The sequence below is a fragment of the Danio rerio genome, chromosome 17, assembly GCF_052040795.2.
Source record: "Danio rerio strain M-AB ecotype USA chromosome 17, GRCz13ab, whole genome shotgun sequence".
Lineage (NCBI taxonomy): Eukaryota > Metazoa > Chordata > Actinopteri > Cypriniformes > Danionidae > Danio > Danio rerio.
Genome location: NC_141037.1, coordinates 1,085,702 through 1,108,722, shown reverse-complemented (window position 1 = coordinate 1,108,722; position 23,021 = coordinate 1,085,702). Strand labels below are relative to the sequence as shown.

Genomic DNA, 23,021 nt, shown 5'->3' with positions numbered 1-23,021 from the left:
CACACACACACACAAACACACACGAAAAAAACTACTCATGGGCACACATGCACACGCTCACTCACTCACTCACTCAGTCACTCACTCACTCACTCACTTACAGTCACTCACTCACTCACTCACTCACACACTCACTCACTTACAGTCACTCACTCACTCATTTACTCACTCACTCACTCACACACTCACACACTCACTCACTTACAGTCACTCACTCACTCATTTACTCACTCATTCACTCACTCACTCACACTCACTCACTCACTCAGTCACTCACTCACTCACTCAGTCACTTACACACTCATTCACTCACTTACAGTCACTCACTCACTCACTTACAGTCACTCACTTACTCACTCACTCACTCACACTCACTCACTCACTTATCACTCACTCACTCACTCAGTCACTTACACACTCATTCACTCACTTACAGTCACTCACTCACTCAGTCACTCACTCACTCACTCACACTCACTCACTTATCACTCACTCACTCACTCACTCAGTCACTCACTCACTCAATCACTCACTCACTCACTCACTCACTCACTTACAGTCACTCACTCACTCACTTACACACTCACTTACAGTCACTCACTCACTCAGTCACTCACTCAGTCACTCACTCACTCACTTACACGCTCACTCACTCACTCACTTACAGTCACTCACTCAATCACACACTCAATCACTCACTCACTCACTAACACACTCACTCACTCACTCAAGTCACTCACTCAGTCACTCACTCACTCACTTACACGTTCACTCACTCACTCACTCACTTACAGTCACTCACTCACACACTCAATCACTCACTCACTCACTAACACACTCACTCACTCACTCACTCACTCACTCACTCAGTCACTCACTCAGTCACTCACTCAGTCACGAGGTCACTCACTCACTCACTCACTCACTCACTCACTCACTCAGTCACTCACTCAGTCACTCAGTCACTCACTCACTCAATCACTCACTCACTCAGTCACTCACTCACTCACAAACTTACTCAATCACTCACTTACAGTCACTCACTCACTCACTCACTCACTTACACACTCACTCACTCACTCACTCACTCACTCACTTACACACTCACTCACTCACTCACTCAGTCACTCACTCACTCACAAACTTACTCAATCACTCACTTACAGTCACTCACTCACTCACTCACTCACTTACACACTCACTCACTCACTCACTCACTCACTCACTTACACACTCACTCACTCACTCACTCAGTCACTCACTCACTCAAGTATGGGCTAAAAATCTGCAGAAATCTGTGTGTGCACACTCCGTGTGGGCCTACCGATAACTCAGAGGCCGATAACCAATACATAGGCAAATAAATATAAACAGTTCAAAATTTATATTTTACATTTTTAGGATTTTTTTATACAGTAAACAACTGATTTTAATTTAAAAAGTTAATAAAAGTTCGAACTGCTCTTTTTTAAATAAAATTAAAATGAAAGAACTAAGAACCGAAACCGCACAGTAGGTAGTGCTGTCGCCTCACAGCAAGAAGGTCGCTGGTTTGAGCCTCGGCTGGGTCAGTTGGCATTTCTGTGTGGAGTTTGCATGTTCTCCCTGTGTTCGCGTGGATTTCCTCCAGGTGCTGCAGTTTCCCCCACAGTCCAAACACATGCGGTACAGGTGAATTGGCTAGGCTAAAAATTTTATTATTTTATTATTGGAGACATTCATAAATATTCTCAGCAAATCTAATAAATGCTGGAGACATACTCACTACATAAACGCACTAAATCGTACTCAGCAGCGTTTATTTGAGAGCGCTACAGATCTGCACGCTCTTGAAGCGGCTTATATTTGAGGGGCAGTGCAAGAAGTTTTGTGCACGAGCAGAGGAAATCGTCGCGCAAGCAAAGAGATGTGCATGCTGTAGGCTATTACATAAACGCGATCTCGACTTTTAATACTGCGCTCACGACATTTGTCATTGAGATAACGGCACTGGTTGTTGGTAGATCTGTGTATAAAAAAGGCCTGCCGCCACAGCTGGAAAACATCCTGGAGAGTATGAAACACTGGACAGTATGATTTACTTTAGAAAATGCGCCATCAATTCATCATATTGGGCGTTTTGGATTCTTTTTAACAAATCTAGGCGCTGCTTGTCAATCAGACAATGATTTTTTGTTGCTGTCAATTGGGGCTAAAATGATTGATGAAAAGTTTGATTAACCGCTGTGAGTTTCAAACTTTTACTGCTGCTGTGAAGGCTGTCAGATCAGGATCCAGTTGAAGTCAGAATTATTAGCCCCCATTGTTTTTTCATTTTTATATATTCATTTTTCTTCAACACATTTCCAAACATAACACCTTTACAGTTTTTCTTGTTTGCTTTGACCTGGTTAAAGAAACTAAGTTCCACTTCATTTTTATTATCACTATCCCAGCAGAGCAGAAGACCGGTATTGCAAATGTGTAAACCCTTTCTCATTGGGTTGACACATTTTCCCCACTATTTTTCCAAACAGTCAACACGGATGTCATTTAAGCAGTCCAAACTTCATTGTTTTAGCTATGATAACCAAGCAGAATCCATCTATTCCTAACCATTAGAAACCACCAAGATCAGTATGAATTCAATGAAGCACCGGTTTGACACTACTTCACACAAATCTTCACTTAGCAATCAGTCTGCAAACATTAAAATGGTAGAAGGTCTGTGTTGTTCTGTGCCAGCATGGATGGAGGAGGTCAATAGTGGCTATTTCCTATACTCCCAATATATTTGACTGTATATTGGTTTACATGTGTTTTCTCTAATATTTACAATATTTTATTAGTTTTTTTCTTTTTTCTGCTTCTTTCTGCTACTTTTTTCTTTTTTAAATTTTATTTTTATTTTTTTTACGGTATTTTAGTTTTCAGCCACAGTTTGAAAAATGTCATGAATTCAATATAAGTTTGATCAAAGCATTTCTTATTCTTGATCCAATTCTTTGCAAAAAGGCCAATTTGACAGCCCAAATAGAATTCACACTGAGATCTGTATTTTATTTTTTGTTGTCCATTGTCTAATGAATAATTGAAAGAGCTCAAATACTTGTTTGCAAGTTGTGTTTTTTGAAGGTAAAACAGCTTTTGTTGCATATGTTTTGACACGGTATGTGCATTTTGCAAGCATAATGTTTCATTTTGACCATGAGTGCCGCTGTTTAGGCCTGTGTGTTAACTGTTTTGAAAATGTGGAGTTTCAGTTGACGGCTGCATCAAAGCAAACAAGAAAAACTGTAATAACTCATCTCTAATAACTGATTTATTTTCTCTTTGTCATGATGGCAGTAAATAATATTAGACTAGATATTCTTCAAGACACTTCTATACAGCCTAAAGTGACATTTAAAGGCTTCACTAGGGTAATTAGCTTAACTAGGCAGGTTAGGGTAATTAGGCAAATTATTGTATATCGATGGCTTGTTCTGTAGATTACCAAAAATATATATATTCCATAAAGAGGCTAATAATATTGACCTTAAAATGATGTTTAAAAAATTAAAACTGCTTTCATTCTAGCTAAAATAAAACAAATAAGACTTTCAGAACCGATAAGTGGTATCTGTACTTTTTGTAGTGTTGTTTTAAATAAAAACGAAAAACAAATTGGACAGAATTAACAACACTACTTTATTATTATAAGTTTTAATGTAAAATAAAACGAAAGCAATAATGGTAAAACAAACAAATAAATTTGTTGCTGTAAAAGAATGTACAATGGATTTGAAGTGAAATGACTCTCAGTTTTTAAACCATTCTTCTGGAGAAAAATCAACAGGTTTGCTTTTTCTGGCAGAAGTCGGGATCTTGGTTTATTGTGCTCCCTGCAGTTGAAAATGCCCTCTTTAAGTTGCAAAATGCAGTTAAATGAGATAATGTTTATGATTTTACTTTAACACATTCACATAAATGAGTTAACAGTGTTTTGGCAGTTAACTGTGTTTTTAATACACTTTTGGAACATCTTGCAATGTAAAAATATCAGCATTTTATCATTTCTTAAAAGCATAGTTTATTATTAGGCTATTCATAGGCTATATTTGTAAATACACCTGATGTAAAAGCATTTTTATTGTGTAAAAATTATTTAGCCAGTTAAACTCTGCTGCTATTTTGGGATTTTCGCCTGGATTTTGCCTACCCAAATTTAAAAGCTTCCCAAATCCACATACAGAGGTGTAAATGCAGAACTTTGGTTTCATTTTAAAGAAAACCCATTGAATTTTCATAAAACACTATTGAAAGTGTTTAAAATATCTGTATATATCGTCTGTGTTATAATAAACACCTAAAAAAAGAGGCGCTTTTTGTATTTTTTTTTTATAAACTCAAATTTGAAAGTGTCTCTTTTAGGTTGTGTGTGGTCTAGCATGCTGTAATTAATGTTGGTGGCTCCTGCACATGTCTGTAATCATAGGAAAAAAGAAAAATGTCTCCACCATAATCTATGTGTAACGACGGGGAGTGACACCACAACAGACGGTAGGATCCAATATGCAGGTTTATTCATTGTCAGGCAAGCAGTGGTCAAAACAGGTATGAACAGGTATATGCGGGCAAATCCAGAGTCGAAGTCAGTAAACAGGCAATAGATCGAAAGGCTGGCGGCTAAACAGGATAACAAAGATACCAAGCTAGGTTCAGACACGGAGAAACAAGACAGGGAGAAACGCGTTGAAATGTCACTATACAGTAAACAAGACTCGGCAAAGTGAATGAGTGTGTGTGCTGCTTAAATACTGTGTGAAATATCAGTCTGTGACAAGGTTCAGCTGGTGATGTAATCAGGATATATAAGTGACCAGGCGTGTGTGTTTGGAAGAAGTGCATGTATGAAAATGTAGTCCTGGGATATGCGGAAGTGAAGTTAATGATAAAGTGGAAACCAGCGATCTCCAGAGAATGATCGCTGGTTATTGTAACACTATGCAAAAGTTATTGTGCTCCAACTGATGAGAGGTGCTGTACAAGCCACAGGGAGCGATCATTGTGTTCATATTTCACTATTCTTATGTTCGATCAAACATAATTCACTGTGTTTGGAGCACGTCAGACATATAAGAGCATTACTTATGCACATCAGCTCAAAAACAGAGGAGAACGGGCCTGAAGCGCACAGCATAAGGTGAGAGATGACAGCTGTCTGTGCTATCTGGGGCTGCTTATTGATCATGAATGTATTGTTTTCATTTCTGCGCCATGGAGACACCGCGATTCATTCAACAACTGTTTGGCATATGAATATAATTCAGTAAAAAGAATGCTAGAACTGTATGAGCACCGGCAAGAGCTTTCATTTGAGCTATAACTTGTACATGTGTCATATGAAAAAAATATGAAAATGAACCAATGTTCAATACCCAGCTCGGGTATCCAAAATACTGTGTATTTAAGTGTAAATAACTTTTATACAGAAGAATAAAAACCAAACTGATGCACATGTGCATAAAATATAGATTCTACACTTTTAAACAACACTACTTACAAGGGTCTGGTGCAACCCTAGCCCTTTATATCTAAAAGCGAAAGTCGATGACGTCATGGACCCGGTACCAGGTCCGCAGAGTTTAAGTGGTTAAGCAACTTCAGAAAAAAATACTGTTTTCCTTGTGTGTTTATTTAAAGGGCACCTAGGTTACCCCATTTTTTTCAGATTTATTATGAATCATTTGTGTGTCCAGAATGTGTCTGTAAAGGTACAGCTCAAAACATCCATCAGATCATTTATTATACCTTTTATAAGATTCTGTTTTATACATTTTTGCACTTGGTGGCGGTTTTGCTGTACTGCGCCTTTAAGGCTAGTCCTCCTCGCCCAACGTTTCTATGTGCCTTTCTGTGTGCCTTAATCTCCTCCCTCGGCTGCGTCAGACAACAAACAGACATAAAGGAAGCAGATCTCACTTAGGGTTTGTGAGAAATACTACAGTAAGAATTTTAGCAATGAGTACTTGATGCATTTGCTGTGTTAAGTTACAACGTTCGTTACAAAGTTCATCTGCACACACAAGATACACATACCCAGCACGGACACGATACGCACATACATACAGACAGCGCATTTAGCTTTGCATGCAAAATGTGACAGGATACAGGTTAATCTCCACTGCTGTGTGGATATCTGTTATGTTAATGTACAGAATAAACCTGATTTTACGTCCACAAACCGGGATTGAAGCATCTTCTGTTATAATTGTTCTGACACAAGCCTGTGCAGATGAAGTAAAGCTGAAGTAAATCGCTGTACTTCATTATACACACGTGCTCTGTTTTAAAACATGTTGTGAAACTCTCTCTTGATCACATTTGATGACGATTGATGATCTGAGCAAACTGAACAGAGCTTTTATTCCCGGTCGCTTTGCGCACGTCCTGTCTTGTTTATATGATTATATACGTGACTACCGGGACATGATACGCAGCTGTCAATCAATTCGGTGGGCGGGGGAACCGCACTCCTACATCAAGTTGCAGTCGGGCTGAAAACCGCTCCAATTGGTCCACCGTTTTTATGTTGGTAAATAAAAAAAAAGGACTGTGTGTGTTTATATCAACCCAATATAACCGCCTATACACTATACCCACACACATGTCTGTCCAAACAGCTTGAAAAGTCGATTTTTCACCATAGGTGCCCTTTAACTTTATTTATTATAGTAATTTAGGTGATTGACTGCTGGCATAACGGTGTGGATGATATAACGTTACGGTTAGTAGCTAGCCAGTTAATGTTTCATTACTTTTCATTGCAGTTATGCACTTTTGAAAGATTCAAAGCCAGGTTGCTTGCGTTTCCACCTATACAAGAAAGCAACTTGTTGCGTTGTTGCTGTCCACTTGGGAAATACAACTCGTTTGGTTCACTCCGCAAGCTTATGAGCTGTGTGTGCGCGAGTCTGTGCTGCGAGCTATGTGTGTGCGCACCCACAGCTGAGAACTATAAAGGTGTTGGTAAAGGTCTTGTTTCGGTGGCAAAGTCCGGACACTGGTTCTGTCTTGTCCTGTATGTTGTGCTCGACTCGAGTTTTCTGTCGTTGTGTCTCTGTATGGGCGCCGTCGTGAGTGCGCTCTTGTACTCGTGTTTGTGTTTTGCTCTGTCTGCATCGCGCTGTTTCATTCTCAGCGGCTCACGCACTTAACACACTCTCTCTCTAACACACTCACTCACTCACTCACTCACTCACTCTCACATACACTCTCTCTTTCTCTCTCACACACACACTTACAAAACACATACACACACATACACACACACACACAATCGTGGATGCACACACTCTCCCCACACACTTATTCCCACACTCTCTGACACACACAAACCGACATTCATGCGCACACACACGTACATTTTACTATAACACAAACACACACACACACACACACACACACACACACACACACACACATAACCACACACTCTCACAGTCACTCACATACTCTCTCACACACACACAATCTCTCTCTTACACACAATCTCACTCACTCACTCCCTCACTCAGACACTCAGAGACACACACACACACACACACACATACATACACACACTCTCTCTCTTTCCCTCACACACTCTCTCTCAGACATACTCTACCACACACACACATAACCACACACTCTCACAGTCATTCACATACTCTTTCTCACACACACACAATCTCTCTCTCACACACTATCTCACTCACTCACTCACTCAGACAGACACACACACACACACACACACACACACACTCTCTCTCTTTCCCTCACACACTCTCTCTCAGACATACTCTACCACACACACACACACACACACACACACACACACACATACTCTCTCTCTCTCTTTCCCTCACACAGTATCTCACAGACATAGGCTCCCACACACACACACACACACATACACACACTCTCTCTTTCCCACAGACACTCTCTCTCAGACATACTCTCCCACACACACACACACACACACACTCTCTCTCTCTCTCTCTCTCTCTCTCTTTCCCTCACACACTATCTCTCAGACATACTCTCCCACACACACACACACATACACACAGTCTTTCTTTCCCTCACACACTCTCTCTCAGACATACTCTCCCACACACACACACACACACACACACACACACACACACACACACACACTCTCTCTCTCTCTCTCTCTCTCTCTCTTTCTCTCACACACTCTCACACAAACACACACATACACACACACACACACACTCACCATGTTCCAGGTGTTCTCCGTACCCCTCCAGCTTGCCGTCCTGGTTCCCCATCCTCAGCCGGTGTGCGCAGTCGCTGCATAAAGACAGCAGGAGCTGCGCAAACACTCCTCTGTTGTCCTCCGCGGGTCTGCAATACTGGCCTCTTTGTTCATGCTGACTTCTGCACAGAGGCTGGACTTCACCGAGGGTTTGGCCAGCGCGTGGAAAACCTCGGGACTTTCTCTTTGGGAAATACACACTGATGAAGCAGCGCTCCTGGATGGGTTTGTACAGACGCAGTACGCTGTGTGTGCCTTCCATTACGGGCCCCATTTTAATTAATCACACTGCTGAATTAAGCTGTCTCCAGGGTCTCGTCTTAAGTCGAGGACGGCCCGGGATGGACTGACAAGATAGATGTTCATCACTGGGGCGATCGAATGCCTGTAAAAATGAAGAAGGCTTTAGTTGTGACATAAACATGTGGGATACACATGGAGCAGGGTTTTAAATTAGAGTATTTCTCAATTGCTTACACACTAAAGAGCCCCTATTATGCATAAAAAAGGTCATATTTTGGTTTTGGGGGTTTCTAACAACAGGCTGATCTGCATGCAAGGTCAAAAAACACTTTCATTGTCTTATAATATGCGTTTATTTTTACCTGATTATCCCAGCGACTCTCATATGATTCGTTCAGCGATTCATTTGTTCATCCTGTCCCTTTAGTATGTGAATAAAGTTAATATTTTTATAATATAATAAGTAAATGGTAGGTATCCTTATCAAAAAGAGACATGGGAGAGTATTATGCATTCTTAACATATTTATTTTTCAAAAAAAAACAAAAGATCTTACTAAACGGTGTACAACAAAACAAAAATAAGCAGTGCAGTAATAAAATAAATAAAATGCTAACAAAAATTAGCAGTGTAGTAATAAAATAAATAAAATGCTAATAAAAATTAGCAGTGTAGTAATAAAATAAATAAAATGCTAATAAAAATTAGCAGTGTAGTAATAAAATAAATAAAATGCTAACAAAAATTAGCAGTGTAGTAATAAAATAAATAAAATGCTAATAAAAATTAGCAGTGTAGTAATAAAATAAATAAAATGCTAATAAAAATTAGCAGTGTAGTAATAAAATAAATAAAATGCTAACAAAAATTAGCAGTGTAGTAATAAAATAAATAAAATGCTAACAAAAATTAGCAGTGTAGTAATAAAATAAATAAAATGCTAAAAAAAATTAGCAGTGTAGTAATAAAATAAATAAAATGCTAATAAAAATTAGCAGCAAAAAAAAAAATAAAATAAAATGCTAATAAAAATTAGCAGTGTAATAATAAAATACATAAAATGCAAATAAAAATTAGCAGTGTAATAATAAAATAAATAAAATGCTAACAAAAATTAGCAGTGTAGTAATAAAATAAATAAAATGCTAATAAAAATTAGCAGTAAAATAATAAAATAAATAAAATGCTAATAAAAATTTGCAGTGTAATAATAAAATAAATAAAATGCTAACAAAAATTAGCAGTGTAATAATAAAATAAATAAAATGCTAACAAAAATTAGCAGTGTAGTAATAAAATAAATAAAATGCTAATAAAATTAGCAGTGTAATAACAAAATAAATAAAATGCTAACAAAATTAGCAGTGTAGTAATAAAATAAATAAAATGCTAATAAAAATTAGCAGTGTAATAATAAAATAAATAAAATGCTAACAAAATTAGCAGTGTAATAATAAAATAAATAAAATGCTAATAAAAATTAGCAGTGTAGTAATAAAATAAATAAAATGCTAATAAAAATTAGCAGTGTAATAGCACCAGTGCTCTCAACTTCAAATATTTAGGAGCACCAAAAAGAATTTAGTAGCACCCACCAAAAATGAATGAGCACCATTGCAAATTGTACTTTAAGGGATTTATTGTATTTTAAAACAACATCAATTAAGACTACCTAAAAACAGAAACAACTATCTAACCAATGCTGTGATGACATTGATATTTGTGTGCAATAATTCCAAAATGAATGTCGAATAATTATAGAATATTAATGATGATGATGATGACAATAATAGTAACAATGAAAACATTTCTCATTATCATGCTGCCTTCAATGTGCTTGAACGTAAGTTATCTGCTATAAAAAGTAGATAAAATAAATGTATGGTTTGCATCAAACAAAAATGAAGCATTGCAGAAATAAATATTTATTTTGCACTATTGTTTTTATATGCATGTCAATCTAATAAATAATATTTTTTCCACTATAAAACAAACGAAAGACTATAATAAATCCTTCAATTCACGGCTGAAAGCTGCAAAACAGTCACCAGTAACTAAATAGCAAAATAATATACTCAAGATAGAACGACAAAAGAAAGCAAGGAAAGTCTCACTTCCGCCACTCTTTAACGGTTATGTTTTGGGTTTGTGTCATTTTAAATGCTCAATTTCGTTATGAGCTGATCTTCATTTCTCTGTGTTTGTGAGTGTCACACAACCAGCGATCGCTTTCCAGAGATCGCTGGTTCTCACACGAACTCTCAGGACTACACTTTCGCATTCCCCAGGACTACACATTCATACATGCACTTCTCCCAGACACGCACGCCTGCTTATTCATCTAACTTGATTGCACTCACCAGCTCAACCCTGTCAGAGACTGATAACACACCATCCATATACCACTCATTCACTCACCCTGGTTGCCGAGTCTTGTTAGCTGTACCAGTTGCATTACAAAGCGGTTTTCCCTGTCTTGTTTCTCCGTGTTAGACCCTAGCCTTGTTTACCTCTGTTCTCCTGTTTAGCCGCCTGCCTTTTGACCTGTTGCCTGTTTATACCGACCACGATTCTGGACTGCCTTTACATACCCATTTGCACCTGTATGACCACTGCTTGCCTGACGCTGAATAAACCGGCATATTGGATCTTACCTTCTGTTGTCCTCTGTCACTTCACTCAGTCGTTACAGTGAGGAAAAAGCAGGTGAGTCAGCCGGAAAAATATATGAGCAGGCAGAGTAGGATTCTCGCGATGAACACCAGCGCAATACCGCTTTTTTTTTATGAGCCGCAGTTTTCGTGTAAACTTAGTAAAGGTGAGCTTCTGTGGCGATAATGTGTACAGTATTAGAGTCTACATTTAGTGAACATTTGCGCAGAACACGCAGTGAATGCAACGCACTGAGATTCGGGCGCCTTCTCTGAAAACCCTTGATTAGTCTCAGCTGGAGGATCAACATTCACCACATGTCATCATCGCTCTCATTTGTTCCTTTATTATTATGATTATTATAATTAGGTGAGGTTTGCAAACCTGCCAACCTTGTGTCATTTTCACTCTTCGGCCGTTTGCATTCCCGGCGGTCACAAATCCTCCCTGTCATATGACAGTGGAAAGCCTTGAGTGATTGACAGCTATATAAACTATTACAGTGGCAGGGAAGAGCGATTCAGCACGTTTAAAAAAATAAATCAAAACAGGTCGCGCTACAACCATCATATGCAGTCACACAAATGCTCCCAAATATATTATTTGTCGTTTTGCGCGTTGGTGTGCACGATCACATTGATGCCCTTTATTTAGTCACAAGGTGTTAAACGTCAACTGAAAACATGAGTAAAAAACGTCTCTGTGTGCACGGGCCTTAAGTCTTTAAATCACTGAGTTAAACAACCAAAGCATAAACTAAATGCAATTTTGCACACATGTCTGCGATACATATAGTATACTATTAACATGATAACAATAATTTTTCAATATATTGTGCAGCCTTAGTGACTTTGACACAGATGAAGGTGTAAGAGGCTAAATTATTATATGCATTTGTTTATATGACTAAACATGTCTTTTTGACTCAAGAAGGTCCATACTGACTCTAAAGGCAGATACTGATGAGATCAGGGCCTGTTGTGTGTAAGCTTTGGGGTTTTATGATGTAGTCACTTGTTGATTGGTCAGTTTGAATGTCTCAGTATTTGTGCTTTAGTCACATGGTCAAGAAAGATACAAAATAGGTGGTAAACTCTGGCCCTGTTTTTTTTTTTTTGCCTGCCCTCTCTTTTCCTGGCCTGTCTTTTCCTGCTCTGCTCCTCTCCTCCTCTGGATTCTATCTTCTCTGACTCTACTGCAATCAGGCTAACTTCTGGGCCTGCTCTCTTTAGCCCCTTTCACACAGTGATACCGGTAAATATCCGTAAAATTTCCGGAACGACTTTACCGGTAGATTCAAAAAAGTGCTGTTCACACAGGCGAGAATGTTACGGAATTTTTCTGGAAAAGAGCATTCACAGATCCACTCCAAAATACCAGTAATTTCTGACATCATTCTCCACAAATGAGCTGTAAACGGCTGCGCTTGTGTTTGTAAACATTTGACTACATCACAAACTCTGTGGATGGATCAGTATTGTGAACAACTTCGATTCAATTCAATTCAATTCAATTCAGCTTTATTTGTATAGCGCTTTTACAATGTAGATTGTGTCAAAGCAGCTTCACATAAATGGTCATAGTAACTGGAACAGTGTGGTTCAGTAACTGAAACAGTGTGGTTCAGGTTTTAGTGTTTAAGTTCAGTTCAGTCCAGTTTCGATGAAAACATATGGAGGATCACTTTCGTATGTCGAAATGTACATGATATGTGTGTGTGCTGGCGTTCACGACTGTTTCACGGGCACACGCAAAGCTTGAAGGTAAACAAACAACGGCTTATCATAAGCATCTTATTGATGATTATTTACACAGTTAGAATTAAGATGAACATATAAATGTTATCTGACTAACATCTATCCGCTAAATGTGTCTGGGAAAATATTCACAGGCTTTTATTCTCATAAACCGCGCGGACGTAAATGCGTCTGACTGTTCTGATTGGCTAAAGCAGACGTCTCACGTCAGCACGTTCTAGATGTGCATGCGCTCTTTCCGGCAATCTTACGTCTGCATTCACACAGCGCAGCATTCCAGCAAATTGCCGGTAATGTTACAACTTCTCTTTCCGGAAAATAGCCAGAACAAATTTACCGGTATTTTCGAAAAGGACCTGTTCACACATACAACCTTTCCGGAAAATTGCCGGTAATTATCCGGAAAGGTCTGTATGTGTGAAAGGGGCTATTGTCTCTCTCCCTCCCCTTGTGTCTCTCCTTTTACTACTGGTAACTTTAATTTTACATTTAAGCTGGGTACAAACATTATCATATGTTTTATCATTTCATATTTTATAATTTTATACACTCATTTTGTTATTAATATCAGTTGTAACCATAGCAAGTTATTGTCATTAAATCATCTCATTTTCAAGTATTTGTGAATTACTTTTGATTTAACATCAACACTTAATTGTTCCATATTGCAATACAATACAATCACATAATATCAGCGCTCTCCCACATTTATAGCTATTAATACTGCCCTTATTTCCGCTTTTGGTATAAGATTGCAGAAGAATGGTTTGACTGGAAATGTACAGTTTTTTTACCATCATGCTGATAACTTTTTAGTCGCTCGGCAGAACTACAGTTCGAACCGCTGTGGTTAAAACCCATTCTTACAAAGGGGAGGCAGCATTGCTGAAAGCATGCCGTACAACACTTTACAGTGCTCACTTGTAGTCTAACTAGAGTACATCTAGCCTACAGAATAGGGATGGGGATATGGACTTAAAATTGTATCACAATATTTTCTAGTATTTATTGCAATAATGTAAAAAATCTTTAGGGAAAAGTATTTATTTTCATCGTATTAAACGAGTAATCACATTTAAAGCACTGTCACCAAATCTTAGACATTTATCTGCCAGAGTAATGCTTCCAACAATGAGATTATTTTGGGTTTATCACACGCTATCAGTCTGAGCTGTGGAGACATTGGTATTGCTGTATTTTGTAAATTGTTACTGTCTGTGTTAGAAGTTATGGATTATATGTTGTTATGATATCACAATCAGATATGAAATGTTGAGTTTATACCTTAGGATTATACTGTACCAAGGGCTACAGTTCAATACACTGTAGAGTTTAACCACTTTTATGACATGAAAGTGTATTATCTGCATGTGTTTTTAAAGCCAACAACTGTGTATGTATGTCCAGTTTAAAGTATTCAGGCACAAAACATTTGACCATTTGGAATCTTAATAAAGATTTATTTTAACAAATTATTCATGAAATTAAGACAAAACAGTGTTATTTTACATTTGAATATTCAATTTCTGTACCTGAATACTGTTAAGAGTGCCAGAAAATGGGACCCGTGTGTCCTGGTCCTCAAGGTTGAGGGTTGAGTGTTGGGCTAACAACCCACCTCATAAAAACTAGATGTTACAAAACACCAACATGGTGTGGCTAAATATCAACTTCCAAAATAGCCAAAATATTAATGTTTATTATATTTGATGATGCAGTAAGTCTTTGTATTATTGTAAAATAAATAAATAACATTTTTATTATAAAATAAGCCTAAACATTATGTTTACTATATTTGATGATGCAGTAACTCTTTGTATTTTTGTAAAATAAATAAATAAATAAATAACATTTTAATATAAAATAAGGCTAAACATTAATGTTAAATATATTTGATGATGCAGTAATTCTTTGTATTATTGTAAAATAAATAAATAAATAAATAAATAAACAACATTTTTAATGTAAAATAAGCCTAAACAATAATGTTCAATATATTTGATGAAGCAGTAACTCTTTGCACTTTTGCTAAATAAATAAATAAAAAATAAATAACATTTTTATTATAAAATAAACCTGAACATTAATGTTTATTATATTTGATGATGCAGTAACTCTTTGTATTACTGTAAAATAAAAAAATAAATAACATTTTAATATAAAATAAGCCTAAACATTAATGTTTAATATATTTGATGATGCAGTAACTCTTTGTATTATTGTAAAATAAATAAATAAATAACATTTTTCTCATAAAATAAGCCTAAACATTAATGTTTAATATATTTGATAATGCAGTAACTCTTTGTATTATTGTCAAATAAATAAATAAATAAACAACATTTTTAATATACAATAAGCCTAAATATTAATGTTAAATATATTTGATGATGCAGTAACTCTTTGATTATTTTAAAATAAATAAATAAAACATTTATAACATAAAATTAGCCTAAACAATAATGTTAAATATATTTGATGATGCAGTAATTCTTTGTATTATTGTAAAATAAATAAATAAATAACATTTTTCTTATAAAATAAGCCTAAATATGAATGTTTAATATATTTAATGATGCAGTAACTCTTTGTATTATTTTAAAATAAATAAATAAATAATCAACATTTTTAATATACAATAAGCCTAAACATTAATGTTAAATATATTTGATGATGCAGTAACTCTTTGCACTTTTGCTAAATAAATAAATCCACATTGGCAAACACTAACAGTAGGTTGATTATTAATGATGTCATTCAGTACAATTTATTTAGCCAAAGCCTTTGAACTGGATGCATAATTATTTAAATCAGCAGCTGAGTGACCAGAAACCCCTTCATCATAATTCAGCCATCACACACACATTATAATGACACTTGATCATCATGTGAGACCATGCACAGGCTAAACCGAACATGCAGCGATCAAACCAAAACAACATCAGTGTGTATGTGTGTGCGTGTGTGTTATACGAGGTGCACTGTGCATATTGTGCACCATCATTTATTATGCAGAAAGTTATTTTTGCACTGCTGCATCATTGATGCTTTACACATGCACTGCATTTCTTAAAGCCATGTGATCACTTTGCATTCAACAATTCATCTTCCCTAATGCAAACACGTGATTGTGATCAATGCATCTGTATCAATCGTTCAATTATAAAATAAAACACAGCATTAAGTTCTGCGTCTTTTTCTGCTGTAATGCAAACATAACACGCACGATGGGATCCGTATAAACATACAATGTCAGGTTATTTTCACGGCTCGTGGATGTTTTAAAATCAATCATCGAGTGTTTTATGAAGTTAATCATGTTTAACTCACCCATCTGATGTTCATGACGGATCCGTCTCTCTCTCTCTCTCTCTCACGGAATAAAGTGCGTTCTGGAGGACAGAGCTTCACCTTGTGATTGACAGGTGCGTTGACCAATCAAAGAGGACAGCGGTCGTCTTCGCAGCTGTGATTGGATGATGTTGGAATAGTCCCGCCCACGTTAGGAGTGTGTCATAAAGCAAAGCGGCAGCGCTGCGGACACTTGAGCTGCAGAGACTTTAAAGAGACACAGTACACACACACGCAGTCCTTTAATGTCAATCATAGATATTCAGTAACAAATATAAGTTAATAAACACTTAAGAATTAATTTAAATTAGTACTTTAAAATACATTCAAATAAAATATTAATTAGTCTACACACAGCTGCATATTATACATAATACACACAAAATTGTAGCAAAATTTCAAAAATAACCTGCATTTTTAAACTTTTTTAATCTCAAAATGCACAATTGCAAAGTCCAATGAGGAAACAGCTATGAATATGTTTCACAATGCTGTAAAATAAAATATTAATGCACACAATTGCATATGTAACCCCTCCGGTCCTACACCACCCAACCCGCTCTGAGCTGGGATCGAACCGGCGACCGTCCGCATGGGAGTCAGATGCTCTATCAAGGAGGCTCAAAACCATGGGCTGTAGTGTCTATGGCTAGAGCACCTTTAGAGATCAGAGGGGCGAGGTTTACCTGCACAGCACCTAACACGTACTATAAATCAGGGATGCCCAAACCTTTTTTTATGATGGACCAAATACTGTACCAAACAAGTTACCATGCATAATGTCCGCACTTGTTTAAAAATTAATAGAAAACATGACTTTAATCAGATTAACTAATAGATTTTATATATATATATATATATATATATATATATATATATATATATATATATATATATATATATATATATTTGCACTTTATAATTAACCTATTATAATCAACACATAGAAATTCCATTTATAACACAATGGAGTTTACTGCCGAATTTACAACATATAATTTAAACATTTTATCAAAGTTAGCTTTTTGTAGCCTAAAATAAAACAAACAAAAGGTTACGTTAAATCAGAAATGACAATGTGTAATAAAGGTATTAACCCCAACTCTCCCCAAACTCTCCCTCTCTTCTCTGATGAAATGGCGAGCCAAATCAAAGGTCACCAAGTGCCAACTTTCGCCCGCAGGCCCTAGTTTGGGCATCTCTGCTATACATAATACACGCAGAATTGTATACACAGATATAGTAATATGCAAAAAAAAAAAAAAAAAAAAAAAATTTTTTTGACGTTTTTAATTGCAAAATGTACACATGCAAAGGATCTGGTATAATCAGCTATGAATGTTTCATTATGCTGTAAAATAAAATATCAATAACACACGTGCATGCTTTAAAAATTCACACATAATTGTATACACTGATGAAGTGAAACTCCAAAAACCACCTGAGACGGCAACATTCATCTCAAAAATGCAAAGTTCGAATAGGAATATCTGGTTCATAATGCTGTAAAATAAAAGATTATTCACACACAACTGCATACTATAAATAATACACACAGAACTGTATACACTGATATAGTAAAATTCCCCAGGGATAATCAGCTATGAATATGCTTTATAACACTATAAAATAATTAATACACACAACTGCATAATATAAATACACGAATACACAAAAATATACACAAAAATGTGCACCGTTATAGTAAAATGTAAAAACAAAACACCTAAAATGTATTTGATTATTCTCCAAAATTTACAAATGCAAAGTTCAATCATCAGGGAACAGCTATGAATATCTGTTTCATTTAAAATAAAATATTAATTACACACACTTGCGTATTATAAATAATTCACACACAAATTGTATACAATGATATAGTAAAATGTAAAAAAAAAAATTACATTACTTATCTCAAAATACAAATGCAATGTTCAGTAATCAGAGATGATTAGCTATGAATATGTTTCATAATGCTATAAAATAAAACATGAATTACCCATAACTAGATACTATAATCAATACACACAGAATTGTATATATCGATAAAGTAAAATGCCAAAATTGACAAAAAAAATGTATTCCTTTTAAAATATGCAAATGTAAAGTTCAGTGATCTGGAATAATCAGCTATGAATACGTTTCATAATACTGCAAAATAAAATATTAATTACACAAAACTGCATACTGTAAATAATCCAAACAGAATTGTATCATGGATATAGTAATACTTGTGTATGTAATAGTAAAATGCCAAAATTTATATAAATAAAATAAATTGGTATTCCTCTCGAAATATGCAAGTGGAAAGTTCAGTAATCAGGGATAATCAGCTATGATATGTTTCATAATGCTGTAAGGTAAAAATATCAATCACAAACCTGCATACTATAATAATAATAATAAGAAGAAGAAGAAGAATACAAAAATATACTGATGAAGTAAAACTCCAAAAACCACCTTAAACTGCAATATTCATCTCAAAATGTACAAATGCAAAGTTCAATTATCAGGGAACAGATATTAATATATGTTTCATAATGCTGTAAAATAAAATATTAATACTCACAACTGCATATTATAAATAATCCACATACAAATTGTACACAACGATATAGTAAAATGTAAAAAAAAAACTATTATTTCACTTTTTTAATCTCAAAATCTACACATCCAAAGTGATTGGGGATAATCAGCTATGAATGAGTTTCATAATGCTGTAAAAAATATCAATCACACACCTGCACACCATAATAATACACACAAAATTGTACAATGATGAAGTAAATCTCCAAAAACCACCTTAAACGGCAACATTCACTTCAAAATGTACACATGCAAAGTTCAATCATCAGGGAACAGATATGAATATGTTTCATAATGCTGTAAAATGAAATATTAATCACACACAACTGCGTATTATAAATACTTCACACACAAATTGTATTCACCGATATAGTAAAATGTAAAAAATAGCTAAAAATGTACTTTATTTATCTCAAAATACAAATGCAAAGTTCAGTAATCAGGGATAAGCAGCGATGAATGTGTTGCTGTAAAATATTAAAGCACACCTGCATACTATAATAATAATACACACAGAATTGTATAAAATAATCAATATAGTAATGATTGTATATAGGAATATAATCGATATAGTTAATAGCCAAAATTCACATCATTTTTAAAAAATTTATTCCTCTAAAAATATACAAATGTAAAGTTCAGTATTCAGGCATAACCAGCTATGAATATGTTTCATAATGCTGTAAAATATTAATTACACACACTGCTCTGACAACTATAAATAATTCACACACAAAAGTTGTATACACTGATATAGGTTAGTAAAAACACCTAAAATATTATGATTATTTGGAAAAAAATAAGCATTAATGCAAAGTAAGGGGTTGGATTACAGCCTATATAATTTCAGTAACATTAGCATAAAATAAACAAATGTCTAAAACCACTTTAATTCGTGTTATTTCTTATAACTTCAAATGTATAATGTTGTGAATGTGTGTGTGTGAGCTTATGTTGATTACGTGTCTTAATATATGAAAAAGGCAACAGAAAATAGTCTAAAGACAATTCAGGGAAAAACAAAAATGTCGGTTAATTATTTTTCAGTTAAATAAAAGTTTGACCTTTTGACATGACTTTACCTGAGATTAATTTCTTCTCTCCTCATGGGTTTATAGCGGCATAAATACTACAACCTTGTATTTTCATCTAGTTCACGTTTTACACCGAGTTTCCATTAAAAAACAACGGACTTCGACGCAAAAAAAACGATGTTAATCATCGATTACAATTTTCGCGCCCATTTTCATCAAACATTTAATGGCGGCGGCGGCTCGTGAGGGACACACGCGCGCGGGAAACACACTGACGTAGAAAACGGCATGAAAAAATAATATTTGTTCTAACAAAATATGATTTAATAAAAATACATCAATAAACCAAGCCATAAATACATAAATTAAATAAATTAATAAAACCTATTTGATCACGTGACTTACACATCCAAATAGGCTTACTGTTTACTGTTTGTAAATGTTTTATTTGAAATATTTAATAGCAAGGTATATTTTATAACAATGAAGCATTTAATAATAACAGTGAATAATAATGAAAAAAGCATAGTAAAATAATTTAATAAATATTTTAATGCATAATAGTTTTTATTAAAGCGATATTTTAGTATAACGGTACAATATTTTAGGCAATTTATTTATTTACGTACAGAATAAAACACAGGAGAGTTGCTTACAAAGTTTGAAGCTCCAGTCCTGAATAAACTCTCTGTATGTTTATTGTAGTTACAGTAACTATAGTAATGCATCTTGAACTGGATGAAAAAAATAAAGGTGTTTCACTTTAATTTGCAATTTTAAACTAAAAAATATAACATATACAAACTTAATAAATAAATATACATTTATGTCAATAAAAAACAACATATTCCAAAAGTGTGCATTTATACAATTTTTATTTAATAATTTAGGTATAATAGTCTGATTTGGATAAGTGTATTATATTAATAAATCTTACATTTATATTATTAATACATTTTACAGACGTTTATAAAGACACAACATCAATAATGTTAGTTTTACCTTTAATTTATACATAAATCATGTCATTATCATGTAGTTTTACAGTCACACCACTAGAATGCAGCAGAGAACAAGAGATTTCCTCAATGTGACAGCTGAAAACACTGAATTTACTTTATATTTAGACTGAATTAAACTATTAATTAAATACTCTACTTGAACTTTTAATTATATTATTATTAAATTATTCACTTATAACTCACACAGTAGACAATATTAATCTGTTTAAGTTAACTGAATTAGTTAAAATGATGATTTCAGTTTTATGAAAAAAAACAATAACAATAGCTACACACACACACACACACACACACACACACACACACACACACACACACACACACACACACACACACACACACACACACACACAATAGTTGTGACACTACAATTTTTCACCTTCATCTGCAGAAAAATCAATAGTGATTTTAATAATGATAAATAAATATCCAGTGGTGTAAAGTAATACTCAAACTACTGTAATAGATTAGTTTTTCTTAGTAATTATATTTTGCTGAGTATTTTTCATAAATGTGCAGTTTTACTTCCCCTTGAGTGCATGTTTAGTGCAGTATTGGTGCTTTTACTCACTATTTTCCTTCAGCCTGCAGTCACCACTGTATTATTTCTTGTCTATGGGGATTGGAGAAATCAGTCCTGTGATTCCTGTCCAATCAGATCACACATAGAAGTAGGGTTACCACTTTTAATACAAAAAAATAAGGGACGCATTCTGCAGCAGTGGCCACATCCCCAATCACAGGCCCAATAGCATGTCAGTGGTGGTAAATCACAACTTAAAATATGTTTTGAGAAAAGTGTGAACACCTGGACATTAAAATAAACTTCTATTGAAATCGTCTTCTATTGAAATCTGTGTAAACAGATGCAGTCAGTCTTACTTTATTTCCTCTCTGCTGCACTGATATAGCTGATGTTGTGTGATACACCTGAGTTAACTCAGCTGCTGTGACCAAGAGAGGAGAATATACTAATGAACCTAACTTTAAAGGGTGGAATTGATAACAGATTTTATTTGCCGAATAGTTGCAGAAAATAGAAATAGTTGCAGCTGGAAGGGCATCCACTGCGTAAAAACATGCTGGATAAGTTGGTGGTTCATTCTGCTGTGGCGACCCCGGATTAATAAAGGGAATAGGCCAAAAGTAAAATGAATGAATTAATAATTTAATATATGGACAGTTGCAATTTATTAGTGGGTGAGGCAGTGGCGCAGTAGGTAGTGCTGTCGCCTCACAGCAAGAAGGTCGCTGGGTCGAACCTCGGCTCAGTTGGTGTTTCTGTGTGGAATTTGCATGTTCTCCCTGCATTCGCGTGGGTTTCCCTTCGGGTGCTCCGGTTTCCCCCACAGTCCAAAGACATGCGGTACAGGTGACAGGGCCGGAGTGGGACTCCTTTTCAGCCCTGGAGTTCCAAGCCTCAGACCGGCCCACCTCAGTTCACGACTGACTATATTAAAATAAGGTCATTTCCAATTCAGTTTCTAATTACACCATCACGTCTTTTTTTGAGAAAACAGCTGCTTTATAACTTAAAATGTTCAACAACCCTAACAGTATTATATGTCTTAACAATAAAAAAATAAATAAATAACATACTCAGACGAGCATCAAACCCGGGACGGCAGCATCGTACTCTAACGTGCTATCCACTGGACAACAAGAGCTGTATATTGAAGAGTGACTCATCTGAGTTATATCAAATAACGGACCGGCCCACCGGGAATTCTCCCGATCCTCCCGATTAGCCATTCCGGGCCTGACAGGTGAATTGGGTTGGCTAAATTGTCCATAATGTATGAGTGTGTGTGAATGTGTGTGTGAATGTTTCCCAGAGATGGGTTGCGGCTGGAAGGGCATCGGCTGCGTAAAAACTCGCTGGATAAGTTGGCGGTTCATTCTGCTGTGGCGACCCCGGATTAATAAAGGGACTAAGCTGACAAGAAAATAAATGAATGAATTCACTAGTTTATTTTCTTTGCATGATGTTGTTTATTAAGCTATTAAATTTAGTTAGGTATTTAATAAGGTATTTAAATGTAATGTTTCATGTAATAAATGAATGCTTATGTGCCTGACTTAACCTTAACAAACA

General features: G+C 35.4%; 1 protein-coding gene across 7 annotated transcripts in view; it reads right to left on the bottom strand.

The window, feature by feature from the left end:
* The window catches only part of LOC100148950 (formin), a 169,517-nt gene extending 149,379 nt beyond the window's left edge, over positions 1-20,138 (bottom strand). For 6 of the 7 annotated variants that reach the window (XR_015512399.1, XR_015512400.1, XR_015512398.1 and 3 more), the window contains 2 exon segments: positions 16,264-16,327; positions 8,243-8,666 (listed from right to left, as the gene is read on the bottom strand). Coding sequence is in view for 3 of the 7 variants with exons in the window: in NM_001443336.1 (NP_001430265.1) it covers positions 8,243-8,555 (313 nt within the window). In the remaining 4 variants the exon portion in view is untranslated. 7 annotated transcript variants of the gene reach the window in all.
* Between the last annotated feature and the right edge of the window lie 2,883 nt (positions 20,139-23,021).